We start from the raw sequence: 23,920 nt of genomic DNA on the forward strand, positions 1-23,920 counted from the left end.
CAAGGCATTGAGACAAAATACATCCGTCGATTGCAAATTGCCTCTTTACTTGTAAATAAAGGAAATACATGAGGGACACAACGTGAGTGCTGGTATCATTCTCTTACACCATTATTCTCCTATACAAATGAAATGTGTAGAAAGCACTAACTCAACTGAATATGTGCTTTGGGTCTTACTCAAAATTACAAAGTACATATTTTGTAATTTGTAAATGAAGGACCGATAATCCAAAAGTAGCCCACAGACAGTACTGTACTGAAAACAATAAGCAGCACCAGTACAGTATTCTTCTCCCATGCAGGCAAAGTGGAAAGCACTAACTCAAACAAAATAAGTACTTTGGGTCTTCTGACAGGTTTCTTGCGGGATGTGGACAAAGGAGATTATGACAAGGTCATAAATCAAACTAAACCAATTCATGCAGATATAGCACTGCGGCCAGCTGTCCCTGATGCAGTGTTTTCCACACTAAACAACATTTTAATAATACATCTTTGACGAACACTGCATTTGGATTGTTCTAAAAACATGATATTTTCTTTGAATAAGCGTTCACTGACCTCCCTCGAGAAAAGCACGTCATCCCTGCGTTGGGCTCGAGCAGCTCTTACCCATCCAGCCAGGGTAGCACTTGCACTGAAACTGGGACTTCATGTCCAGGACCTGACGTGGGTTCATCTGTCCAAGGACTCTATAGTTATTCCCTCCTTCTGGTTTCTTCTCAGCTATCACTTCAAAGTTAGTCGGGTCAAGGTGGAGATAGGCCTGGGACTTAGGGTCAATTCTCTGGCATCGCCCCCTAGAAGAGCACATCCTCTGGCTGCAAAATGTGGCTGCCGTTGTCACATTTACGAGGTAATGGCCCAGGGTCTCATCGATGTAGTCTTTAACTGCAATGCAAGAAGCCTGCGTAAAGAGCAGACAACAATACACAATGAACAACAAACCAAACATAACAAACGTGTGCTTTTTATGTGGATTCACTGTGGATTCACTATGTGCATTGACTTCAAGGAAAAGGGCAATCTCACTCTACCTTAGATTCAGCATATGTTTTGTCTCCCCAGAGTACTATCCCTGCAGATCCTAAAGCAGCACTTTCACCGATGGTATAGACCAAGTGCTCCTACAATAAACAGATAATAGAGGTGCTGAGATTATTAACCTCACTGTCATGGCAATGACACATTTGTACGTTGCATCTGAAGTACAAACACTTGCCTGAGAGAGGAAGTCTAATGAGTATGTGTAGACGAAGCGAGAATACGGAAACACAGGCGGGGTTAAGGGGGTCACCTGTGAACCCACTCTCATGGCCTCCATGATGCGGTGCTGAGTAAAGAGGAGGACATCTCTGTCAAGGCCACTCAGTTTCTGGCTGAGGTAGATACCAGGGTACAGAGCAGTGGAGATGTTCCAAAGCCAGGACAGCTCATTGTTCCTCTCTATCTCTATAGGAGGACACTCACCAGTGTAGTAAACATCATCTTTTATGTAATTGTAGCAGTTGGGAAAGCCGTAGTAACCCCACATGCCATGGGGTCTGTTTCTCTGCCCCAGCCTCAGTGTCTTCACCATCCATTCCCTCGCAGCTTCCTCAAACTCCTTATGGGCAACCTCCTCTATTTGAGCAGGACTCCAGTCTGGGTGCCTGGACCGCACTAGTGCCATGGATGCTTTTTGGTACACCAGCTTGCTGCCCCAGTTTCTTCTCCATATTGGTCTCCAGCTTTCCCAGTCTATTACGCCCAGACCCTGAAAGTCTGGGTCAGGGATATCAGTGAGGATGTCTTCGTTTGCCACCCGGAGTTGTTCAATTAGATTGGCATTCTGTGGCAGTCCACCGTTAACAGCTGTACCGTCGGGGGAGTAGGTGGGATACACCCCAAACTTTCCAGAGTAAAAAATGGATATGCTATCGCCCATGAAGCTTTGGTCCTGGTTCTGGACGATGCTGAACATCCCGAGGTCCAGATCCACACCATAACGAGACTGGCAATGGGCTGAGGGGGCATTCCATATGGTGACGAATGGTTCTTCGGCAAAGGGTGACGATGGAGCATGCTGCAGTCCAACGACAACAGCGATCACGTTTAAACACAGCAGTACCGCAAATGGATCTGCATAAAGGGACACCAGCATAAAAAGGGCACTCATGTGCAGACAAAAATGGAAAACATCTAGTTTGTAGACTTTGTATTCATGCAACTAATACTACTTTTAAGTTTTGGTCATGGAGATATTAAATGTTTTCATTTTGAAGTAATGATCAAACAATTGTCACATCAACTTAACTTACCCATTTTAGGACTGTTGCGTGAAATTGTCTTCATGTCTTTGTCTCCCTGTGGCCTACACTGGTTATGTAGGAATTGTGGATGCAATCAGTTGATGGTACTAGCAGCACAAGCAGATGGCGTGCCAGAGAACAGCTTGATTTGTGACACAGTGGTCAGTTATCAGAAATGTGTTAGTTTATTGAAGTTGAGCACATATTTTTATAGTCAAAGCTTATAAGCTTACATAATACAGGGGAGGAGGAAGCAAGGGTAGTCAAGTTCATGGTGTATGTACATGTAGTTCAGCATTTTGTTTTCTCAACTCTTTATCAAGAAATGGGAACAGAACCGTGCCAGACCACTTACCTGGCTGCTCTCAAGGTCACTCACTTGATTTCCTGTTATTCGGCAACACTTTGGTCAGGCATCATACTGTATGTGTCATACACTCACTCCCTAGTCCCTATAGTATAGGCTGTTCTATGTAGGGGACTATGCAGTTGAGTAGGCTATAGCACTGTTTCCCAAACAGTGGGTCGCAGACACATTTTTATGGATCCGGTCACTCTTTGCTCAGTGCGAGGTAGTATGGGCCCAAAAAAGCATTAGATTCATGTCTCAAAAATGTTCAAAATGACCCAAGATAGCAAGTCAAGAGTCCTTGTTAGCTAAATCAAACTACACACACAAAACACTGATGGCATGTCCCCTACCCAAACCCACAGTTGGTAGATGCAGCTCCCTACAATGGAGCCACCAATCAGTAATCAAGCAAGCACCACACAATATACAGAAGTCAAAATAACAAATATCACTCTGCAACACAAATAATACCTCAAACTGAATTCAGTCTCAGTGGCAGGCTGAACTGCCACAGATCCCTAAATCCATAAATTAAAAAACATTAAAAAAGCAGTGAAAATTGACGATCTATACAAGCGACACGAAACAACATTTTATGAGCTTGTAGATCTGCTATTTTCCCTAGTTTGGGGAAGACATCACATGTCTCTTTTGGGTCAGTAGCATAACCAGTAAAAAATGGTTATGTTGTCGCCCATGAAGCTTTGGTTCTGGTTGTGGAGTGTGGACGATGCTGAACATCCCCAAATCCAGATCCACGCCATACAGAGAATGGCAATGAGCCGTGGGGGCATAAAAGTCGAAAATACATCCTGAATGAAACGTCATGCGTGTTACATGTGTAGGCAAGAATATACCTGAAGTGACCTACTTCATTTATCATTTTAGTACACCAAGGTCACAACACACTAGAATCAGCTTTATCAGGTTTACAGGTGTAAAGAAGTGAGTGAAATTGTTTTATTCATGCTCGCTCTGTCATTTTATAGTTTTCATGAGAAGAGAGGACACACGATATCGACGAAATCACACTACTATATGAAGTGAGGGGCTCTTATCATCATACATCACATTCCGTGCTCAGCCAATCAAATCATCACAAATGTCATTCCGCCCAATCACTTTTGGTGTCTTCACTTTTCTGCCTTACTTTTCTCCTCAATATGTACTTTGCTCACCATCAGCCAATGTTTGTGTTCACACAAACCCTCAAAGCTGGGCACTATATAGCCCCTCCAATAAACAGCTATAGAGTTGAATGTTTATGGTTGTCTGAACACAAACATTAAATGCCATTGACAATTAATGGAGAATTTACGTCATAATGTGTCTGAGCAAATCGGCATATGTATGTCGGTGGGAACCCTTGGCCAATAAGGGACTATCATACTTGATAATGATGTACGATGGATGAATAGAGCGCCCCTCACTTCACACGGGTGTGATTTTGTTTTCTTTGTATAATTGCTCACTAACCACCCTTCAGAAAAGCATGTCATCCCTGCTTTGGACTCGAGCAACTCTCACCCATCCAGCCAGGGTAACACTGGCATTTAAACTGGGACTTCATGTCCAGAGCCTGATGTCTGCTCATCTGTCCAAGGACTCTGTAGTTGTTGCCTCCTTCCGGTTTCTTCTCAGCCATCACTTTCCAAGTAGTCGGGTCAAGGTGGAGGTAGGCTCGAGACTTAGGGTCTGTCCTTTGACATCTCCCCCTAGAAGAGCACAATGTCTGGCTGCAAAGCATGGCTGCAGATGTCACATTTACCAGGTAACGGCCCAGGGTCTTGTCAATGTAGCTCTTGACTGCGTCGCAAGAAGCCTACGTTAGGAGGAGATAATACACAAGGGACAAGCCAAACAAAATGAATATGTGCTTTTAATGCAAGTTATTTATAAGTGATTTGAAGAAAACTGTCTATCTCCCTTTACCTTAGATTCGGCATACATCTCGTCTCCCCAGAGTACTATCCCTGCAGATCCTAAAGCAGCACTTTCACCGATGGTATAGACCAAGTGCTCCTACAATGAACAGAAAAAAAAGGTGGAGAGATTATGAACTCACTGTCATGGCAATAACACATTAATATGTTGCAACATATAAGTACAAACAACTGCAACTTGCCTGAGAGAGGAAGTCTAATGAGTACGTGTAGACGATGCGAGAATACGGAAACACAGGTGGAGTTACGGGTGTCACCTGTGAACCCACTCTCATGGCCTCCATGATGCGGTGGTGTGTAAACAGGAGGACATCTTTGTTCCCACGCAGTTCCTGGCTGAGGTAGATATCAGGGTAAAGAGCAGAGGAGATGTTCCAAAGCCAGAATAGCTCATTGTTCCTCTCTATCTCCAAAGGAGGACACTCACCAGTGTAGTTGACAGTTTTATTACCGAAGTAATTGTAGCAGTCGGGAAAGAGGTAGTAACCCCACAAGCCCTGGGGTCTCTCCCTCCGCCCCAGTGCTAGTGTCTCTTCCATGAACTCCCTCGCAGCTTCCTCAAACTCCTTACGGGCAACCGCCTCTATTTGAGCAGGACTCCAGTGTGGGTGCCTGGACCTCACGAGTGCCTTGGACGCCTCACAGTACACCTTGTCCCAGTTTCTCGCATATAGCGGTAGCCAGCTTTCCCAGTCTACCACAGCCAGACCCTGAAAGTCCCGTTCAGGGATATCAGCGCGGATGTCATCAGCGGCCACGCGGAGATGCCCATCTAGACTGGCATTCTGTGGCACTCCACCGTTAACAGGTGTGCCTTGGGAGTATCTGGGATACAGGCCCATTTTGTAAAAGATGGTTATGTTGTCGCCCATGAAGCTTTGGTTCTGGTTGTGGACGATGCTGAACATCCCCAAGTCCAGATCCACGCCATACAGAGAATGGCAACGAGCCGTGGGGGCATTCCATACGCTGAGGAAGGGCATCTGGGTGAAGACTGATGATGAGGCATGCTGCAGCCCAACGACAAGACTCATCACATTTAAACACAGCACAACCTCAAATGGACCTGCACAAATGGACACCGGCACAAACAGTATTTGAAATTTTGAGCTGAGACGAAAAGGTGGTAGTATGCTATTTCCCTTTTTTATTTACGTTATGTTAAAGGGGAAATCCGGAGTAGCCCTTTTCTTACCGAATTCTGATAACATATCCATAAATCACTGGTAGGAGCAGGTTTATGGAGATGTACCTTTAAGCAGGGAGGCGGGGTGTATCAGCCTAACACTGCAGGCGGAACAACATTTGTGACAAAACACTGCAAAGGCATTTCACACAATATGTGGGACTGGGACAGACGGAAAAAAATAATAATTCTCGAGCAATCTAAATAAGCGATTTAGCGATTCACCTGCAGTGCACGGTCGGAGCTGCAGTGCGCTCTGTTTGGAGTTATCACATCTTTCACCTGTACCACTCGTTTTGGATATAATAACATCAGATTATGGTAAGAAAATGGTTTATCCGGAATTCCCCTTTAAGAGGTTGATTAAAAACTATAGGGTCTAGGCAATTTTCAAATAGTTTGTATTCATCCCTTAACATGCAGTAAGTTCACTCATTTAGTTTTACAGTACATTTCATTGGAAATCTGGTTGACATTTAAAAATATATATATTTTGAAGTAGCTTAATCATGATACATGGGCATTACGTTTAAAACCAGTTTTAGTCACATGCTATTTTTCTCTGAACGTAATTTTCCCCAGACTTCTCTAGGATTTCCAATGGTAATTTATGTCATGATTGCTCAACTTACCCATAGCAGCAAGAGCAGATGATGACTGTGTGTAACTCTGCAACTGTAAACTGAACGTGGAGTACATTCATACACTGTAACCAGTCTCGTGATCACAACATTTCACCCGAAGGGGAAGGCAAACCAGTCAGACCAGTCAGGCTGCTACAACTCGACTAATTTAACCCCTGCTCACTTTGCTAGGGTGGGATGGCTCAGGGTAGAGGACAGAGTACAACAACTTGCAATGGGCCTGGTCTACAAGATCCACTACACCACAAAGACACCCATGTACCTGTCAAACTACTTCAAAAACGGCAATGACGTGTTCCTTCCACGTGCTACGTCCAACCAGGGAAACTCCCCCCTGTCAGGTGTAAAGGAGCAACTTAGACACTCATGCATGAAGGAAGCATGAGTTGAGTTGAAGTCCGTTGCTCTCCCCAGGTTGGCGGAGGGTGTGTAGAGCCCAGGATCACATTAGATAATTGACACAGGGGTGAAAAATGGGTTACAAAATCGTGGGATAAAAAATTTAAGAAAAAAAAACACGGGAATGACGTCCACAATCACAACACCAGAGGGAGCTCCACAAATCATGTTCAACCCAGATTTGGCACAAACAAGGGGTTACAATGTTCTCCTGCTATGCCACAAAAATGTGGAAGAGGGTATGCGTATGACATCATCATACACAGAAGTTATGCGGGAACGCCTACTGAGTGGGAAAAACTACTTTCTGGCCTTGACAGCCCATACATCCAAATAAACGAAAGTCCTATCTGATTGTGTTAAACAATGTTAAACTCACTTTGCCACTTACTTTATGCATGCGCCTACCCTCTACCAACAGTCATAAAGAAGTGTGAATCCATACTCCATACTGCAATTCGGAACTGGCCCTTACTTTTGATGCAGTAATGGTCTTGCTTTTATTTATTTTATTGTAGAGGTATTAATAATGTTCCTCAAATCGATACTTTAGATATGTGCAGATACCCTGTATTGTAATACAATTATAGTGTAGCCTACATTGGTTAGTTTACTGTCGAGTAAGAAAACAATGTTTTACATTAAGTAAATCCTCTGGAGATCTCCCCCCCCACACACATCCCCAAAGAAAAATCAAATCATGTGGGGATCCCGGCCCACAGGTTGATCATTAGCACACTTGCCTCCTCAACTATGAGTGGAGGAGTAATTTTGGACACAGCACAATGTCTCATGTAACCTTCAGTGGTGTGAAAACCACACGCCCCACACATATAATAAAAATAGTAATAATAAAGCTTTATTTGTATAGCACCTTTTAAGAACCAGTCACAAAGTGCTTTAACAGAGAAACATATATAAAGACATAGCAAGGAGGCACACAATAGAATAAAATACATTGTCAATAATGCACAAAATCACAACAACAACAGAAGAAATCAATAAAAAAATCACATGGGTAGGGGGTTGAAGGCAGCTTTGTAAAAATGAGTCTTAAGGAGTGATTTAAAACGGGGCACAGACTCGGCAAGCCTGATCTCTAGGGGCAAGGCATTCCAGAGAGACGGTGCACGGATAGCGAATGCCCGGTCGCCTACAGCCGGATGAGCGTAGCTCGCGAGCTGGCTCGTAGGGGTCAAGTAAGTCAGAAATGTAAGATGGAGCAAGTCGGGATCTAGCTTTGAAAGTGATCAACAACAGGCTAATGTAGATTAGCCTGTTGTATCAACAACAGGCTAATGTAATGTTCCCTAATGTCGGGTGATTCAGATATCAAGTGCAAGGGTAGGCAAAGTTACATGCTCTGGGCGATAAGCCTGAAGTGGTCTACTTCACAAGTACACCAAGGTCACAACATATTAGAATCAGCTTTATTGTCACATCACCCGTTTGCATGTGTAAGTAAGTGAGGGAAATGGTTTAATTCATGCTCACTCCCTCATTTTGTAGTTTTCATGAGAAGAGATGTTAGCACATTATGATATGATTAATACCATCTGTATAGTGGAATTTGACTGAGTAATAATAATAATAATGCATTTTTATAGCACTCTTTACAATTTTACAATGGTTCATTCATTCATACATGAGGTGAAGCGGCGAACAGTCGACGCAAGCGTCCTCACTTCCCACATTCACACACCAATGGTGGCAAGCTCACACCGACCAACTCATTGGAGGCAATGTAGGGTTCAGTGTCTTGCCCAAGGACACTTCGACATGTGAACAGGAGGAGCCGGGATTCGAACCGCCGACCCAGGGATCATTGGACGACCTGCTCTACCTCCTGAGCCACAGCCGCCGAGTAAGTTCTGAGAAAGAGCATCCCGGCTAGAAACATTATACCACGAATAAAGATTCTGCAATGGGAACATAACACTTTAACCGTAAATAGACCTGAGTTGGCACTGTACTTGGTGCCCTCTTTTTTCCCCTCTACATCAACGTCGAAAATAGCCAATCTCACAATCTGTTATTTCTGGCGAATGTGACCCCCAGAATAGGAACGCTGGGGTTCAAGTGGTCAAAGCAGATGACTGGGTGTGTTGCGAACTGTCATCAGAACGCAAGGGAAATGTCATGATCATATTATTCAACGGAAGTCTCATGATCATATTCACCAAAGGGAGAAGCAGCAATGGAAGAGGACTTCCCTTGATCAACAAAAAGAGGATGTGGTCAACCGCCCGCTATAGGTCCTCTGAGGTAGTGTCTATGTCTGTAAAATACATTTAAAAAGACACTGTCAATAAATACAAATGTTCAATCCCCCATAGCCAATGTCTCATTGACCCTGATACCACACCAAGTTATAACCGGAATGGTTTTCTATGCATAATTGTATAATTTGTATAATTGCTCACTAACCTTGCACCCTTCAGAAATGTCATCCCTGCTTTGGGCTCGAGCAACTCTCACCCATCCAGCCAGGGTAACACTGGCATTTAAACTGGGACTTCATGTCCAGAGCCTGATGTCTGCTCATCTGTCCAAGGACTCTGTAGTTGTTGCCTCCTTCTGGTTTCTTCTCAGCCATCACTTTCCAAGTAGTCGGGTCAAGGTGGAGGTAGGCTCGAGACTTAGGGTCTGTCCTTTGACATCTCCCCCTAGAAGAGCACAATGTCTGGCTGCAAAGCGTGGCTGCAGATGTCACATTTACCAGGTAACGGCCCAGGGTCTCGTCAATGTAGCCCTTGACTGCGTCGCAAGAAGCCTACGTTAGGAGGAGATAATACACAAGGGACAAGCCAAACAAAATGAATACCTGCTTTTAATGCAAGTCATTTACAGGTGACTTCATGAAACATGGCTATCTCCCCTTACCTTAGATTTGGCATAGGTGTTGTCTCCCCAGAGTACTATCCCTGCAGATCCTAAAGCAGCACTCTCACCGATGGTATAGACCAAGTGCTCCTACAATAAACAGATAAAAAAGGTAGAGAGATTATGAACTCACTGTTATGGCAATCCCACATTGATATGTTGCAACTAAAACAACTACAACTTGCCTGAGAGAGGAAGTCTAATGAGTACGTGTAGACGATGCGAGAATACGGAAACACAGGTGGAGTTACGGGTGTCACCTGTGAACCCACTCTCATGGCCTCCATGATGCGGTGGTGTGTAAACAGGAGGACATCTTTGCCAAACCCACGCTGGTCCAGGCTGAGGTAGATATCGGGGTACAGAGCAGAGGAGATGTTCCAAAGCCAGAATAGCTCATTGTTCCTCTCTATCTCCAAAGGAGGACACTCACCAGTGTAGTTGACAGTTTTGTTACTGAAGTAATTGTAGCAGCTGGGAAAGCCGTAGTAACCCCACAAGCCCTGGGGTCTCTCCCTCCGCCCCAGTGCTAGTGTCTCTGCCATGAACTCCCTCGCAGCTTCCTCAAACTCCTTACGGGCAACCGCCTCTATTTGAGCAGGACTCCAGTCTGGGTGCCTGGACCTCACGAGTGCCTTGGACGCCTCCCAGTACACCTGCTTGCTGTCCCAGTTTCTCACCCATACTGGTCTCCAGCTTTCCCAGTCTATTATGCCCAGACCCTGAAAGTCACGTTCAGGAATATCAGCGCGGATGTCATCAACGGCCACGCGGAGATGCCCATCTAGACTGGCATTCTGTGGCACTCCACCGTTAACAGGTGTGCCTTGGGAGTAGCTGGGATACAGGCCCATTTTGTCGGAGTAAAAGATGGTTATGTTGTCGCCCATGAAGCTTTGGTTCTGGTTGTGGACGATGCTGAACATCCCCAAGTCCAGATCCACGCCATACAGAGAATGGCAACGAGCAGTGGGGGCATTCCATACGCTGAGGAAGGGCATCTGGGTGAAGACTGATGATGAGGCATGCTGCAGCCCAACAACAAGACTCATCACATTTAAACACAGCACAACCTCAAATGGACCTGCACAAATGGACACAAAATATTTAATTTTATTTTTTTATAACTTTATTTATAGGATTTTCATTTTTGATAGACAAACAACCCTACATAATTATACCCCACCCTCCCCCGTTCCCTCACAAACAAACTATTTATTTTGAAGTACCATTTTGAGCAGAGAATAAAATGGGAAGTATGCCATTTCCCTTTTTTATATGAGCCATGTAGTCATACATGATGGCCATTATAAGTTGTACACCAGCGTGATGTTATAGATATGTGCTATTTTTCTCTGAACGTCATTTTCCCCAGACTCTCCCAGATTTCCAATGGTAATTTATGTCATGATTGATTGCATGTAAGCATGAGCTCAACTTACCCATAGCAGTAAGAGCAGCTGACTGCGTGCGTATAACACTGTGGCTGTACAGTGAACTGTCATCTGAATGAATAGAGTTACTAGAGTAGCCTACATCACAACTGTAACCACTGCCAGTCCCTGAGTCTCGTGATCACAACATTTCACCCGAAAGGGGAAGGAAGGAAGCAAAGGAAACTAGTGAGGAGTTCCCATGACCAACCAAGAGGGCGAGGCCGCCCCCTATAGGTACTTCCAGGTACAGCCGATTTTAAAGGCAGGTACTTTATAAAAAATGTTCATTCAATACCCCATGTATGACCAATATCTCATTGACCCTGGATACCACACCACGTTTTAACGGCAATGGTTTTCTATGGTTTTCTAAGTTAAATACACATAATTATCAAGGAAAGAAAACTGTCCATAATTATTCCGCCAAGAACTTCGTCCTCAATATAGTATATGAATTGGGTACTCTAAACGTTTGTGAAGCAACCATAATGAGTTGTCCGGCCTGAAATTTGAATGTAAGTCATGCTGCAGGTCTTAAAAGGAGTTGAAAATAACTTATGGCTTTAAGGCACCCTGCAATTACAAGGGGAGGGGGTTATGGGGCTGCAGCAGGCAACATGTGTTTCTCCCTGAGGAGAAGCGAACTGCCTCCCCTTTGTGACAACATGTGTTTTCTTCTCAAAAGAACCAATGTGATCGTGGAGAAACTATTTCTAACCTATACATGCAGCACAATAGCCTTCAGTAGTGATGAACTCAATGTGACTCATTATTGTCTATACTACCACCAAGAATTGCAACTGGCAACCTATATCTTTAAACTATGGATATTTTCAGCTCTGTACTACAAAGACTTGTCCTGTGTGTAAATCTATCCATCACAATATGTGGGAGTCATGTGCTCCCAATGTCATGGCCTCTGGTCTTCCATGTTCTCTGACACACACACACACACACACACACACACACACGCACGCACGCACGCACGCACGCACACACACACACACACACACACACACACACACACACACACACACACACACACACACACACAATTTCCCTGTGTGCTGCTGTGCTGAGTAAAACAAAAGTTGACACTAAGCTGAACAAACATAATTACATTTATTCTTGGCAAACAGTTTGATAAAAAAAAGATCATAGTAAGAGAAAAATCATAAAACACAAAAAGTGTCACCATTTTGTTCTTTACAGTCAAGACTGAAATGCTTGAGCATTTCCAGTAAAAGTGCTGCCAAAAGTAGGGGCGAGAGAGAGAGAGAAAGATGAATGAATGGAGCGGTTTGGTGTTGTGTCGTGTATTTAAACTTCTTTGAGTGTAGTAGTCATGGTTCAGATATACAATAATGACAATCTTGTAGAAAAGAAAACACTTTAAAAAAAAGTACATTCAAATAAATAGTATTTACCTCGATAATAAAACATCAGATGTCATTTGGAGGTCATGGAAGAAGAGGTAAGGCACTAAAGTTACCTTTGTGCTATTCCCAGAATCAAGTGCATCATTTCCATTTCAGCACAGTTATACTGACCTACATAATTCTCGTTTGTCATAATGTCACATCTCCACAAGACGTGATGTCCCCTATGCAAATCATGGGAATATGACACGATAGAGGAGGAAGGAAGCGGAGACAGAGAGCAAAATGTAAACAAAGTTATTTCCAGCCAGCCCTCCATCATGTGAAAAAATTAACACACATAAACAACCCTAGCTCTGCAGTTTCCACAGTGTTTCTCTGAAAAAAAAGAAAATAGGAAAAAAATCACTTCTTGCCATCCGTAGAAATGCTAACCTTTACACTACAGCAATCAAAAGAACAAAGAAGCACACACAAACACGCACAAAACTTTAAAAAATTAAATAAAGAAAAAAGGGGTTGAGGAAGGGGCTAGGCTTTGACATATAATTATATGACTACTGCTATGTCTATGTATTAGTATGTTGACCCTATATTATTTAGTTGACCGAAGTCCCCCCAGGCTCCTTTTTCCCTCTACAGTCTACACACTCAAATCTCATCGCCAAAAGTAGCTGATCTACAGGCTCATAACATGTCACGACGCAACCCATTGTGAGCTTGTAGATTGACTATTTTCGCCTCCAGGATAGGGGACACTAGTGGTTAACCCATTAAAACCGGGAAAGCATCTGTGTCATTTTAGATTTGAGCTAAAAAGCATTGTTTTATACTTTGGCTATTAAAAAATAGCAGATAGCGGACTCTGTGCCGCGCTATGAGCTTGTAGATCTGCTAAAAATATTCATTGTGACAATTTGTGCTAATCTTGTGCTAATCTTATATATATATATATATATATATATATATATATATATATATATATATATATATATATACACACTTTAAACTCAAATCTTTGCTTCTGGGGGTCCCTGGGACAAAATATTTTGAGATGGGGGTCAGTGGGCAAATACATTTAATGTTTGGAGTCCTTGACATAAAAAAGGTTTGAGAACCACTGATATATCAACATAGACTGTTAGATTTATGGCCGCGGGTCTTAATGGGTCAACAAAAGAGGAGAGCAAACAGCACCAAGATCACACATTGCACCAGGACGGAGGCCAGCGGTCGGGAAGCGAGGCCTCTCTGCTGCAGCGGGTCCGTCAGAGCGCAGTGCTCCCCTTGGTAGCCGCTGTAGCACTGACACTGGAACGCGGCGTGGAAGCGCTTCTTGCCGTCCCCGGCCAGCTCTCCGGTGACCGTCCACTTCCTGCCCTGGCTGACGATGCTGTGCGTGAGGGGGTCCAGGTGCAGGTAGACGTCGGTGTCTGCGTGTCTGCGCAGGCAGCGGCCGTGATTGCCGCACAGTGTCTGGCTGCATAGCTCCGCTGCCGTGGAGACGTTGAGCAGGTATTTGCCCAGAGAGCCCTGCAGATACTCGTTGAGGTTGTAGCAGCTGACCTGGAGGAGAGACGAAACCCAAATAGACAGTCATTATTACCCACTTAAGAGAGACATGCAGGCCTTTATTGATCCCACGGGGGGATGTAGTCATTATGGCATTACGCCCCCCCTAGCACTTCACTCTTCCTGTGACCTCTTGCCACAATGCACCAATCCTTGCAACTGCCATTGGGGATAATGGTTGCAAGTACCGTAGTTGCATGTTGCAAGTAGTTGCATGGCGAATGATTGGTGCTGTTTGGGCTTTAGGTTTGTATTTTTCTTGACCACAAAAGTTAAAAATGTATTTATGTTATTTAGACAGATGCTAGCATAATGGTCTTTAGGCACGTGACTAAACTGTTCTCTCTGCATTCTATTATACCGTATGTGATTATTAACATTGCAGTCGATCGTCTGCTACATACCAGTCTATTGTAACTTGTAAATGTAGTAAAGCATTTATGAAACACAGAACGGATACAGAAATTTTAAATTGATGCCATTTGTTTTTATTGATGTTTATTGTATCCTTTGATTTTTACTCTGTATTTGTGAGGGGCGCCTCTTTTTAGTTCAATGTTGACAATGAAGAGAAATTAATGTTTGTTTTGTCCCTAACACAAACATTAAATCCCATTAACATTAAAGAGAATTTAATGTTTGTTTTGACACCGTTCAAAGGAGAATTCCCTCCTCGACGTTGCAAGATGATAAGAGCGACCCTCACTTTTTTATGTTTTAAAGCAGTTCGTAACCTTGTTTGGAAATGTGCTTTATAAATGAAGCTCATTATCATTATCCTTTGGTTCCATTTGTACACTCAAAATAAACCACCTATATACTTGACTCTATACATGATCTGCTTCTTTTTTCCCTCTTCACCAAATCTTTTCAACAAATGTTTTGTTTTGTCTTGTAATCAAAAGTCAAAGCTCTATATTCCAATAGTAACCATTGCTATATCTGTTCAGTAGCAGGGCCCATCTCTCCAGCTCTTTAGTAAACATGAAATACATTTTCAGGTTGGGATACCAATTGTATCCAATCAGGAGAGAGAACCCCATGAATACATGCCCTGTCATGCAATGTAAAGCCACACCATTGCAGACAGCCAAATTCTATGTGGTAATTTACTACAGATGAAGTAATTCCTTATCTCTTTCGACCAGGCGTGCCTGGTAGTTCAGTCATGCCTGGTTGAGATGCTTTATCAGCTTCATTTCTTCGTTACTGAATTGTACTGATTTGGAGACAAATCCGTAACCCGTCCCGTCCCGTCCTCACTTCACTTGTTTATCTTGTATTCTGTAGTAATAGTTCTCATTCCTCACTGGATAAAATTGGCATTTTACCAAGGGGGTGTCTTTAACTCAAGCCAATTGACCCATAAGGATCAAAATGTCATGTGAGATGTTAATCTGCTAAATACATTTTTAAGATAGAGATGGATGATTTACACACAATCAAATACCTCAATATTGATAGTGACAATATTTTGGAAAAGAGGGTTAGGGTGTGGTTCGGGACATACTGTATATAGACAGGAACATTGTGAGAAATTAGTTATGTGGATATGATGACCAAATAGAGAATATAAGAATTTGTTCTTCATTTCACTCAACTAGAACAGTTAGTCAAATACATTCAGAAAATGTCACATTATGACTTTACTTTACTGTAATGTAGCCCTTAACCACATGAACCCTATTCTGGAAATGTCATACCAGGCAAACTTGCAGATCTACAAGCAGAGGTGGTATTGCAAGGTGACCAATGCGTAAACATGAGAAATAATTCTCAGAAACAGTGACACACACTGAAACTATCATATTGGCCAACTTAAAGTGATAGTGTACTCAAAAAGTAACACGTTTCTCAAAAGTACTGTATACTATAGGCCAGCGTTGTTTGAAAGGTTACTTTTCGGCTACGGCTAAAATTTGCTTCATAATGGTCCCATAATGAGGTAACGCATGTGAACATCAACACCTCATTGGCTGTTTGTAATGGAGCCTTTGCATTTATTTATATTCACTTAAACTGGATTACCCACACATTTGATATGCTTTGCCTACAAAAATAAAAAAAGAGATACCTTGAACAATGTCAATATTGAATACACAAAATAAGTTGAGAGTGTAACAAATTTGGATACTTGAAGATAAACATAACTATATAAGAATGTCTGTAGTCTATATCATGACTGGGAAAAACGTGTGCAGTGTATAGTTGTTTTGAGGTAGTTTTGATGATAATTTATTTACTATTAGTTCCCAAAGGAGATATTGTCACCAGCACAGAAACATAATAGAGAAAATGACAGACAAAACATAAGGTGGTTGCTCTGCTGTCAGTTTTTGCTATAATCATCATCATCATTATTAGTCCAGGTTCAAAAGAGTGTCCAGATTTATTATGTTAACAGCCTTGGTTGGTAAAGTTCTGTAGCATTGCTTGTTGGAATCCTTTGCCTTTCCGTGTTAATTCACCTCAAATGCTACATATTTCCAAACAACATTTCTTTGGGGGTGTTTTTTGGCCGTTCTGAACAAATTGAAGCCAAATCATACTACGGAGAGATGGAAAAAGGAAGCTCAATCGGTGGGCGGGGTGGCTACATTTGGGCAACTGTGTGTGTGACTGTGTGTGTCTGTGTGTCTGTGTGTGTGAAGCAGAGCAAGAAAATGCAGGCTGTTTTCTTGCCTTTTCCACTGGGCAGAGATGACATGGTCGAACGCGTGGCATGTATTGATAGTGCATGTTTGTGACAAGGCTAAAACAGATGTCTGCACACACTAGAAGTGAGTATATACAACGCCCACTGAAAAGGAAGTTGGTATAGGGCCGGCGTATGCCTTCATATACGCACCACCACATCACCATTGACATCAATATATCGAGCTTTGAGTGGTTGATTATGTGGTTTCACCAACAAGGTGTGTGCCTACTTACATTGCTGCTAGCATAAGCTGCTTCTCCCCAAAGGATAATGCCAGCAGCGCCCAAAGACACACTCTCCCCAATGGTGGAGACCAGATCTGTCTGTAAAGAGAAAGTGCACACATGCATAAAATCACTGTGAACGTCAATGTCACAGATGATGGGGGTCATAAAGTTAGTGCAACATAAGCCTCTGTTAAGTTATCAGCTGTTATCCGCTCATTCCGCCATAATACTCTATAGGGCACCCGCGAGGTCTGTAAACTCAACCAACACCCATCCTGCCCCCATACATACAAAGAGTATTGGGATGTGGGTCTGCTAAAAAGAACAGGAAAGGACTGTGGTTATAGATAAGGGAAAGTAAGGAGACAGCATAATGCTGAACAGAAAGAGAGAGACAGAGAAGGGAGTGTTGAATAGTTGAGCCACCTACACTGTGACTGAGTGCTCAGCTCAATAGAAGAAAGTGTTGAAGAAAAAAAAAGTAATATCCTGAGTTACCCCATAGGACCTTGCGGATAGTTTTTTCTTCTTCTTAATATAATGCATACGGTACTTTGAAAATGTACAGCATAATTCATGACCAGTACAAAAAAGAAAATTTAAGTTTTTTCAAATCTTCTTCAAGTCTCATCACCACTATTTCTAAAATAGCTAAAATAGCCTACAAGCTGTACAAGCTTACAACACTCATTACAACATGAACAACATTCATTGTGCTTGTGCTACAGCTAATTCTTTTTTTTAATGCTTAGACTATAATGACATGTCCTGTCAATGACAGTGCCATCTGTAGACTTAAGGGTCCCTCACCTCCGTCAGCACTTCCAGGGATTTGTCATAGGTGGGCCGGGTGTACACAAAGACAGGACGTGCCAGCCCATGCCCTGACGATGCCAGACGCATCCCCTCCTTCACGCGGTTCCGGACAAACTGCCGTCCGGAGGGCGAGGACCGCAGCACTGTGCCCATGTAGATGGACGGGAATAGGGCGGTGCTCTCAGTCCACAGCCATTTCAGCTGATCATTGCGGACCACCTCCACGTCAGGACAACGGCCTGTGTAGTTCTCCAGAATGCGCAGGTAGTCGTGATTGTAACAGTCTGGGAACAGGTAGAACCCCCACAGCTGGTTGGGCCTGAGGTTTTTGGCGTATTTCAGAGTCTCGAGCATGAATTTCCGAGCCGACATCTCAAACTCCTGCATGGCCAATCTTGACACATACTCTATGGGCAAGGTCCGGTTCTTTCGGCTCACCAACTCGCGTGACTGACTGCGGTATATGTCTTTGGTGTCCCAGTTGCGTATCCAGAGTGGGCGCCACTCTTCCCAGTCAATAACAGCCAGGCCTTTGGCCCCTTTTTCACGTATGTACCTATGTACACCTTCTGGCATCTTCTCCAGGTGCTCGGCGAGACTGGCTACCTGTGGCAGGCCACCGTTCACCGGAACGCCACCTTGTGTATAGTAGGGATACTTACCCAAGCGGTCCTTATAGAAGATGGTGAGGTTTTGCTTAACAAAGCCCTCGTTGGGTGAGGCAACAATCTGGAACTGTTCCAATTGAAAACGAATGCCATGACGCGGGCCGCAGTCCTCTGTCGGGGCATTCCAGGCCAGGATCAGGGGCTTTTGAGAATAGAGGGGCCATCTCGTTGGCTTCAGTTCCGAAGCACAGAGGCAGTCCCACAGCAGCACAAGCAGCAGCAGGACTGTGCAGTCAGGCTGAGACCAGGACATGTCTTCTGGTGTTTATTTACAGAAAGGACCTTCACTCTCTGCTCTCCTGGAAAGAGGGACATTTTAATGCAGTTGGATGGCTGCCTTATAAAAAGTGCTCAATACAATATACGGTAGATAATCCAGTTAAAATAGAATAGAATAGGAATAGAATTTGTCATAACATAAATGATTAATCAAGCCTACAGTGTATGCATGCTTATTACAACATAGATAGTGGTTAATAATCCAGTCAAAAATAAAGTATGGCATGCTGTATGCCTTAATAGAAATGACTACAAGTAGTACATACATAGCTATGCCTATGATTAACCAACCTAGTGTGATTTTCACTGACAATGAAAGTGTCTCAAAACGAATGGAGACTAGTTTTGGGAGGGCAGATAAATTGTATTTAAATGCTATTTGTGGACACTTATGCAATGCATTGTACATTACCACCAGGCTGAGGGCTCTTGTGTATAATTACTATGGTGACCTCAGTGTGAATTGGAAGCGCCACGCTCTGCTCCACTATAAACTATTTACTTCGTGATCAAAGTAGTTTGTATTTGAATCACTGTTCCTTATAAAGTAATAAGTGAATATGATCAAAATCATTTATGTATCCTGTATTTTCCTGACATGCTTGATGCATTATTTTTAGAAGGACTTTAGTTTGTTTTGCACAACAAAAAGTAACAGTAAAAAGAGCTCTCAACAAGCGAACAAAACTTACCTTTATTGGTAGACTGAGGAAGCATTCCAAAAAGTAGTCTGAAAGTTCAAGCCACGTTTTGTGTTTTCTTCAAAACAAACTGGCAGTGTACAAAAATGGACGGAACTTTTTTGCGTAATAATAAATGAACAACGGAGAGAAGATTGCAACTAGTGTTGTAAGTTGTCCCACTTGGCCGCTGTGTAGCGGTACGTTACCCCCTGCGCTGTTGTCAGTTCCCCGACTGCCAAACCACTTCAGGATGTTCCATTCACTGTGAGAGGGGGGAGTGGCGACATCTAAACTACTTCACACTGAAGGCGGGTCTTATTTCTTTGACCAACTTGCGTTTTAAGCCCCACGTTTTCTATAACTCTGTTTATTAAGTTGATTAGTGGTAATTTTGTCGCTTTATTGGTCTTCGTCTGACTTAAATGGTTTTCACATGTCCCTTCCAACAAGGAATGAGACGGCCCGGTCCCAAGAAGTTTGCCCACTGCCGTGAAACAGATACACTGTTCTGAAGCATTCATTGCAATGTCAAGATTCATAGGTCATTGCCAGGCATGCCATGGCCCTAAAAATAAGGCCCTAGCTGCACTACACAACCACCCCTAGCATGGCGTACATTTAAGATTAATTACAAATCATTATGTTTTTTTGTATGTGTTGAAGGAACCATGCATTTCTCTTCTCAGTGGTTCAAGTGTCAAACAGATTGTAAAGAACAACTGTGAAGAACAACTGTGAAGTGTGAACTTTCACATAACACAAAACCTACATTATGTTAATGAACTGGATCAGAGGCATTGGCAGACTTAAAATACACCTCGGACAGGGCAAAAAAGCCATCTGGCATGCAGATGTCACTGTCTGCACGTGATGACGGCCACTGGCTCATTGAAGGAAGGAACCACATGCAGTTATGGTGCCAAGTAGCCTGTAACAGCAGATAAAACACAGTGAGGACTGGGCTCTATAGATGTGAATGATGACAGTTGATTAGATAAACCTTACTGATAAGATCTCTGTGGGGAAATTCTGGGGTTAGTTAGTTACCGTAGTTAGTTTCATTCATTGTACACGTGTGGAAATTTGTCTTCGGTCTCAACAGTAAAAAAAAAAAAAAAAAAAAAAAACTGTTACAACAACAGCAACAACACTTACACAATTATTTTCTCATGGCAAAAAAGTGCAGGACAACAGTGGCAAATATATTGGAAAAACAAAAAATCTAGCCAGACATGGTATCATTTAGTGCCTTAATGGCATTAATTTTGGTATGAAGGAATTTAAAAAAATGTTACGGTTAGCTTTTGGTACTTTGTACCGTCTACCAGAGGGAAGTAGTTTGAAACTCCCTGCAGAGTGGATGAGAGGGGTCGTTTGCTATCTTGACAGCTTTTTTACGAAGTACCTCCTTGTAGAGCAGCAACAGTAAGACTGAACTCAGTATAGGACGGTTTAGCTTATAGGCCTACTATTGAAAAGTATGTTGCACTCTATGACCCCATCATCTCCTTTGAATTTAATTGGTTCTATAGTGTACATCACAGTATAGTCCAGTGGTTCTCAAAATGGGGTCCAAAATCCAAATATGAGACCGTACAAATGTATTTGCACACTCTCAGAGTTATGGAAATCAAATGTTTGAGAACCACTGCAGTCCATGAGCAAGTGTGCCAGAGTCTCTAGAACAAAGAGAAGAACATATGGGGGGTCAGGCTTGGTTGTGTGCATGATTGCTACTGGCACAAAGGACTGTCCAAGTCACTTTGTGTTGTGGCAGAGAGGGGGGGATGAGTCTGTCGCTGAATGTGCTCCTCATCCCAACAAGCACATCAAAGAGGTAATGAGAGTCATGACATGAGCGTGACATGAGTCAAGAAGGTAATCAGGTAATCGCCATGCCACTAGGGAGTTTCTGCTGTTTCTCACAATGTTGTAAGAAAGTCTCCTCATACTTTGTAGTTTGTAAATACATTCAAGTAGGATCAAACAAAACCCCATATTTTGAATTATATTCAAAAGATGGGATATGTGTGTTGTATTGGTCTATCACAGGGTAAGGAAGCCTGGACTCTCATTTCTATCTAGACTCTATATAGAATCTAGATTCTAGATCATGAATGGGTTTCATAAATTAAAAATAATAATAAAATAAATGACCAGGGTCACCCAGGGCCCAAAACCCATAGAAAATACAATAGCCAATCTATAAGCTCTGTTACAGTAGCTCTCAAATGTTCTCTGAATGTTCGCCCCAGAATACAGATAGCCTACTATAGGGTTCATGTGGTTTAGTAGCAGTTTTTCAAAAAGCTTAGATGTACTTTTCCTTGAAAGGATGTCAAGAGCTTGCTGGGTGGTCAATGGAGGTCTGGAAGTGAACTGTCTTCCTGTGTCAGTGGCTGTTCCACTGTTTGTTCACCAAACTATGCTGACTCACCTGCCTGCAGTGTCATCAGTCTGCTGCCTCTCTGTGCATTGCAGGAAAATATAATGTGTGTATATGCTTGTGTGAATGAAATGGCGGCATGCAAACAAAGAAATGGACAGTTTCCTGTAGATTTTGCTTTCCTTTGACCTCTGATTCCAGAACATTACATCAGTGGCGGTCGGACGGTCGACGCCATCAGGAAGCGAAAACAATGGGAGGGAAACTGAAAACACACCCTGTCACCTCATTTTGCGAACAGCCTCTTCGAGGATTATGGGACGTTTGGGCTACCAGCCTAACTGTAAATTGGTACCACAGACCAATGTCTGTGTATAGGCTACTGATGCTGTGTCTAGGCATTTCGGTTTTACACTTTATTACTTAGGATTTGTTTTTACGTCCGGATACTCCATCCAGGACAGGCTTCAGACGTGCCTCCTCAGGAGACTCAGATCTGGACCCATTTGATTTGGCGTTAGGAACCCGTTGCGACCGCATGCCCTCGCTGACATCGACCCCAGGCAGGGTTCGAACCCACAACCTTCCGCATGAAAGGCATATGCTCTCAGGAAGTTGGGAACCAATGGTCCCAGAGCCATGAGGCCCATAGGTCAGAAGACTATCTTCTGTTTCCATGGCGTGAGATAGCATGATGAACAATTAAACCCCCTGGACATGATGCTGGTATGTCACAGGAATTTACAATCCAACCATTGATGCCAGGTAGGGAGGCATTGTGTTCAATGTTTATAGTCTTTGGTATGACGTCCGGCCGGGGATTGAACCCCAACCTCCCAGTCTCAAGGGCGGATGCCGGACACTCTAATGAAGTCTTTGGATGCAGAATCATTAGGCTACAAGCAGTTTTGTTAGAATAAGCAGTTTATTCTGTCACCTTGAAAGTTTTTTTACTTAAGTTGTTTAATGCTTAAACCTTTTTTCTCTGTACTCAATGTACAATATGTTGCTGACTATGCTAGTGCAATCTGAGAACCCATTCTGTAAAAAATAAATCATCTCTTCTTGAGAGATTAGTGCTAGTGTAACCATTGTACAAGGAAGAGAGCACAACACTCTGCTGTTCTGATAGCAATGACGTTGTTAACACACTGCTACTGTACAGTGAGTACAGTACATAGACTGATCTCAGTAGTGACTTCTGCTTATAGAGACATTCCATCGTACTGTGATCACATGATTATATTCTTGCTTATGATTGGTTGTATAATGCACACTTGACGTGTGAAGATTGTTACCTCAGGTCAGTTTGATGTTGGTGGTTTCCGCTTCCTCTGCAAAGGCCGAGCAACATTAGTGCCTGGCCCTGAGGCTACTGAAAACAGGGCTACAATCCACAGTAAAGACTAAACAATGGTACTGTCTGCCATATGCAGACAGAGTTGATAAGTTAGACAGAAACATACTCTGCCAGGAATTTGTGGAATTTGTGACCATTGTTAAAAAAAAATTGATCCATTATCTGGTCTGACTCTAAATGTATTTATCTTCAATCATTTATTATTGAAGATGGTGACCGTGTCTAGTGGGGTGTGTTTTATATACAGGTCGACAAGCTGTCTTTGCAATGAATGTAATCAGAGTAGTCAAGACATCCCCCCCCCCCCCCACACACACACACACACACACACACACATCTACTGACATAAGCTAACATACATTTGTAGAGCATAGTCAAGTAGATTTTTTTTTATATTAAGGCACTAAGGCCAATTGTAGAACCAATAAATATGGAATAGTCTAGGGTGTGCTGATTGCACCATTGTTTCAGCCCACCCTAGACTATTCCATATTTATTGGTTGAATATAAAACACGCCTACTTTGTTGTATACTCATTCCTGATGAAGACCCGGAGGGGTCGAAACGTTGATTCCTGATTCCTATAATAAAATTGATGGTAGCTTAAAGAACGGTGTGCGGACTTCCTACCTTCTTCCACAATTATGTTACAGACGGACCATTGTGAATGTGTTCTAAAATTAAGGTTTCTCAGATTAAGAAACTTTATGGGCTGT

The 23,920-nt window shown here is 42.9% G+C and overlaps 3 protein-coding genes across 3 annotated transcripts; all 3 read right to left on the reverse strand.

The window, feature by feature from the left end:
• Positions 1–582: 582 nt before the first annotated feature.
• On the reverse strand, positions 583–2,306 carry LOC308334123 (hyaluronidase-1-like; the record flags this gene model as incomplete). The annotated part of the gene is made up of 4 exons (XM_080790709.1): positions 583–909; positions 1,040–1,129; positions 1,225–2,123; positions 2,303–2,306. The coding sequence occupies 4 exons, from the start codon at positions 2,304–2,306 to the stop codon at positions 583–585; spliced, it is 1,320 nt and encodes a 439-aa protein (XP_080646835.1).
• A 1,684-nt stretch (positions 2,307–3,990) lies between these two features.
• On the reverse strand, positions 3,991–6,527 carry LOC308330274 (hyaluronidase-1-like). Its single transcript, XM_080785094.1, has 4 exons — positions 6,407–6,527; positions 4,771–5,654; positions 4,578–4,667; positions 3,991–4,467 (listed from the first exon to the last, which is right to left on the reverse strand). Exons 1-4 carry the CDS (start codon positions 6,471–6,473, stop codon positions 4,141–4,143), a joined length of 1,368 nt encoding a protein of 455 aa, XP_080641220.1. The 5' UTR covers positions 6,474–6,527; the 3' UTR covers positions 3,991–4,140.
• Positions 6,528–7,698: 1,171 nt separating this feature from the next.
• Positions 7,699–19,676, reverse strand: hyal2a (hyaluronidase 2a). Its single transcript, XM_080790720.1, has 9 exons — positions 19,468–19,676; positions 17,823–18,795; positions 17,019–17,108; positions 13,691–14,081; positions 11,143–11,262; positions 9,886–10,784; positions 9,701–9,790; positions 9,245–9,590; positions 7,699–9,095 (listed from the first exon to the last, which is right to left on the reverse strand). The coding sequence occupies exons 2-8, from the start codon at positions 18,747–18,749 to the stop codon at positions 9,264–9,266; spliced, it is 2,844 nt and encodes a 947-aa protein (XP_080646846.1). The 5' UTR covers positions 18,750–18,795; positions 19,468–19,676; the 3' UTR covers positions 7,699–9,095; positions 9,245–9,263.
• Positions 19,677–23,920: the final 4,244 nt, after the last annotated feature.

This window comes from Protomyctophum bolini, assembly GCF_963924005.1.
Source record: "Protomyctophum bolini genome assembly, chromosome: 2".
Lineage (NCBI taxonomy): Eukaryota > Metazoa > Chordata > Actinopteri > Myctophiformes > Myctophidae > Protomyctophum > Protomyctophum bolini.

Bases quoted from the DNA above. Each gene is read 5' to 3' on its own strand.
- LOC308330274 (XM_080785094.1), bottom strand. From the start codon at position 6,473: ATGTACTCCACGTTCAGTTTACAGTTGCAGAGTTACACACAGTCATCA. The intron at 5,655-6,406 runs GTAAGTTGAGCA...CCATTTGTGCAG, and splicing joins ATCTGCTCTTGCTGCTATGG to GTCCATTTGAGGTTGTGCTG. The intron at 4,668-4,770 runs GCAAGTTGCAGT...TGTTCATTGTAG, and splicing joins CATTAGACTTCCTCTCTCAG to GAGCACTTGGTCTATACCAT.
- hyal2a (XM_080790720.1), bottom strand. From the start codon at position 18,749: ATGTCCTGGTCTCAGCCTGACTGCACAGTCCTGCTGCTGCTTGTGCTG. The intron at 17,109-17,822 runs GTGAGGGACCCT...TTCTCTTTACAG, and splicing joins CCCTGGAAGTGCTGACGGAG to ACAGATCTGGTCTCCACCAT. The intron at 9,791-9,885 runs GCAAGTTGTAGT...TGTTTATTGTAG, and splicing joins CATTAGACTTCCTCTCTCAG to GAGCACTTGGTCTATACCAT.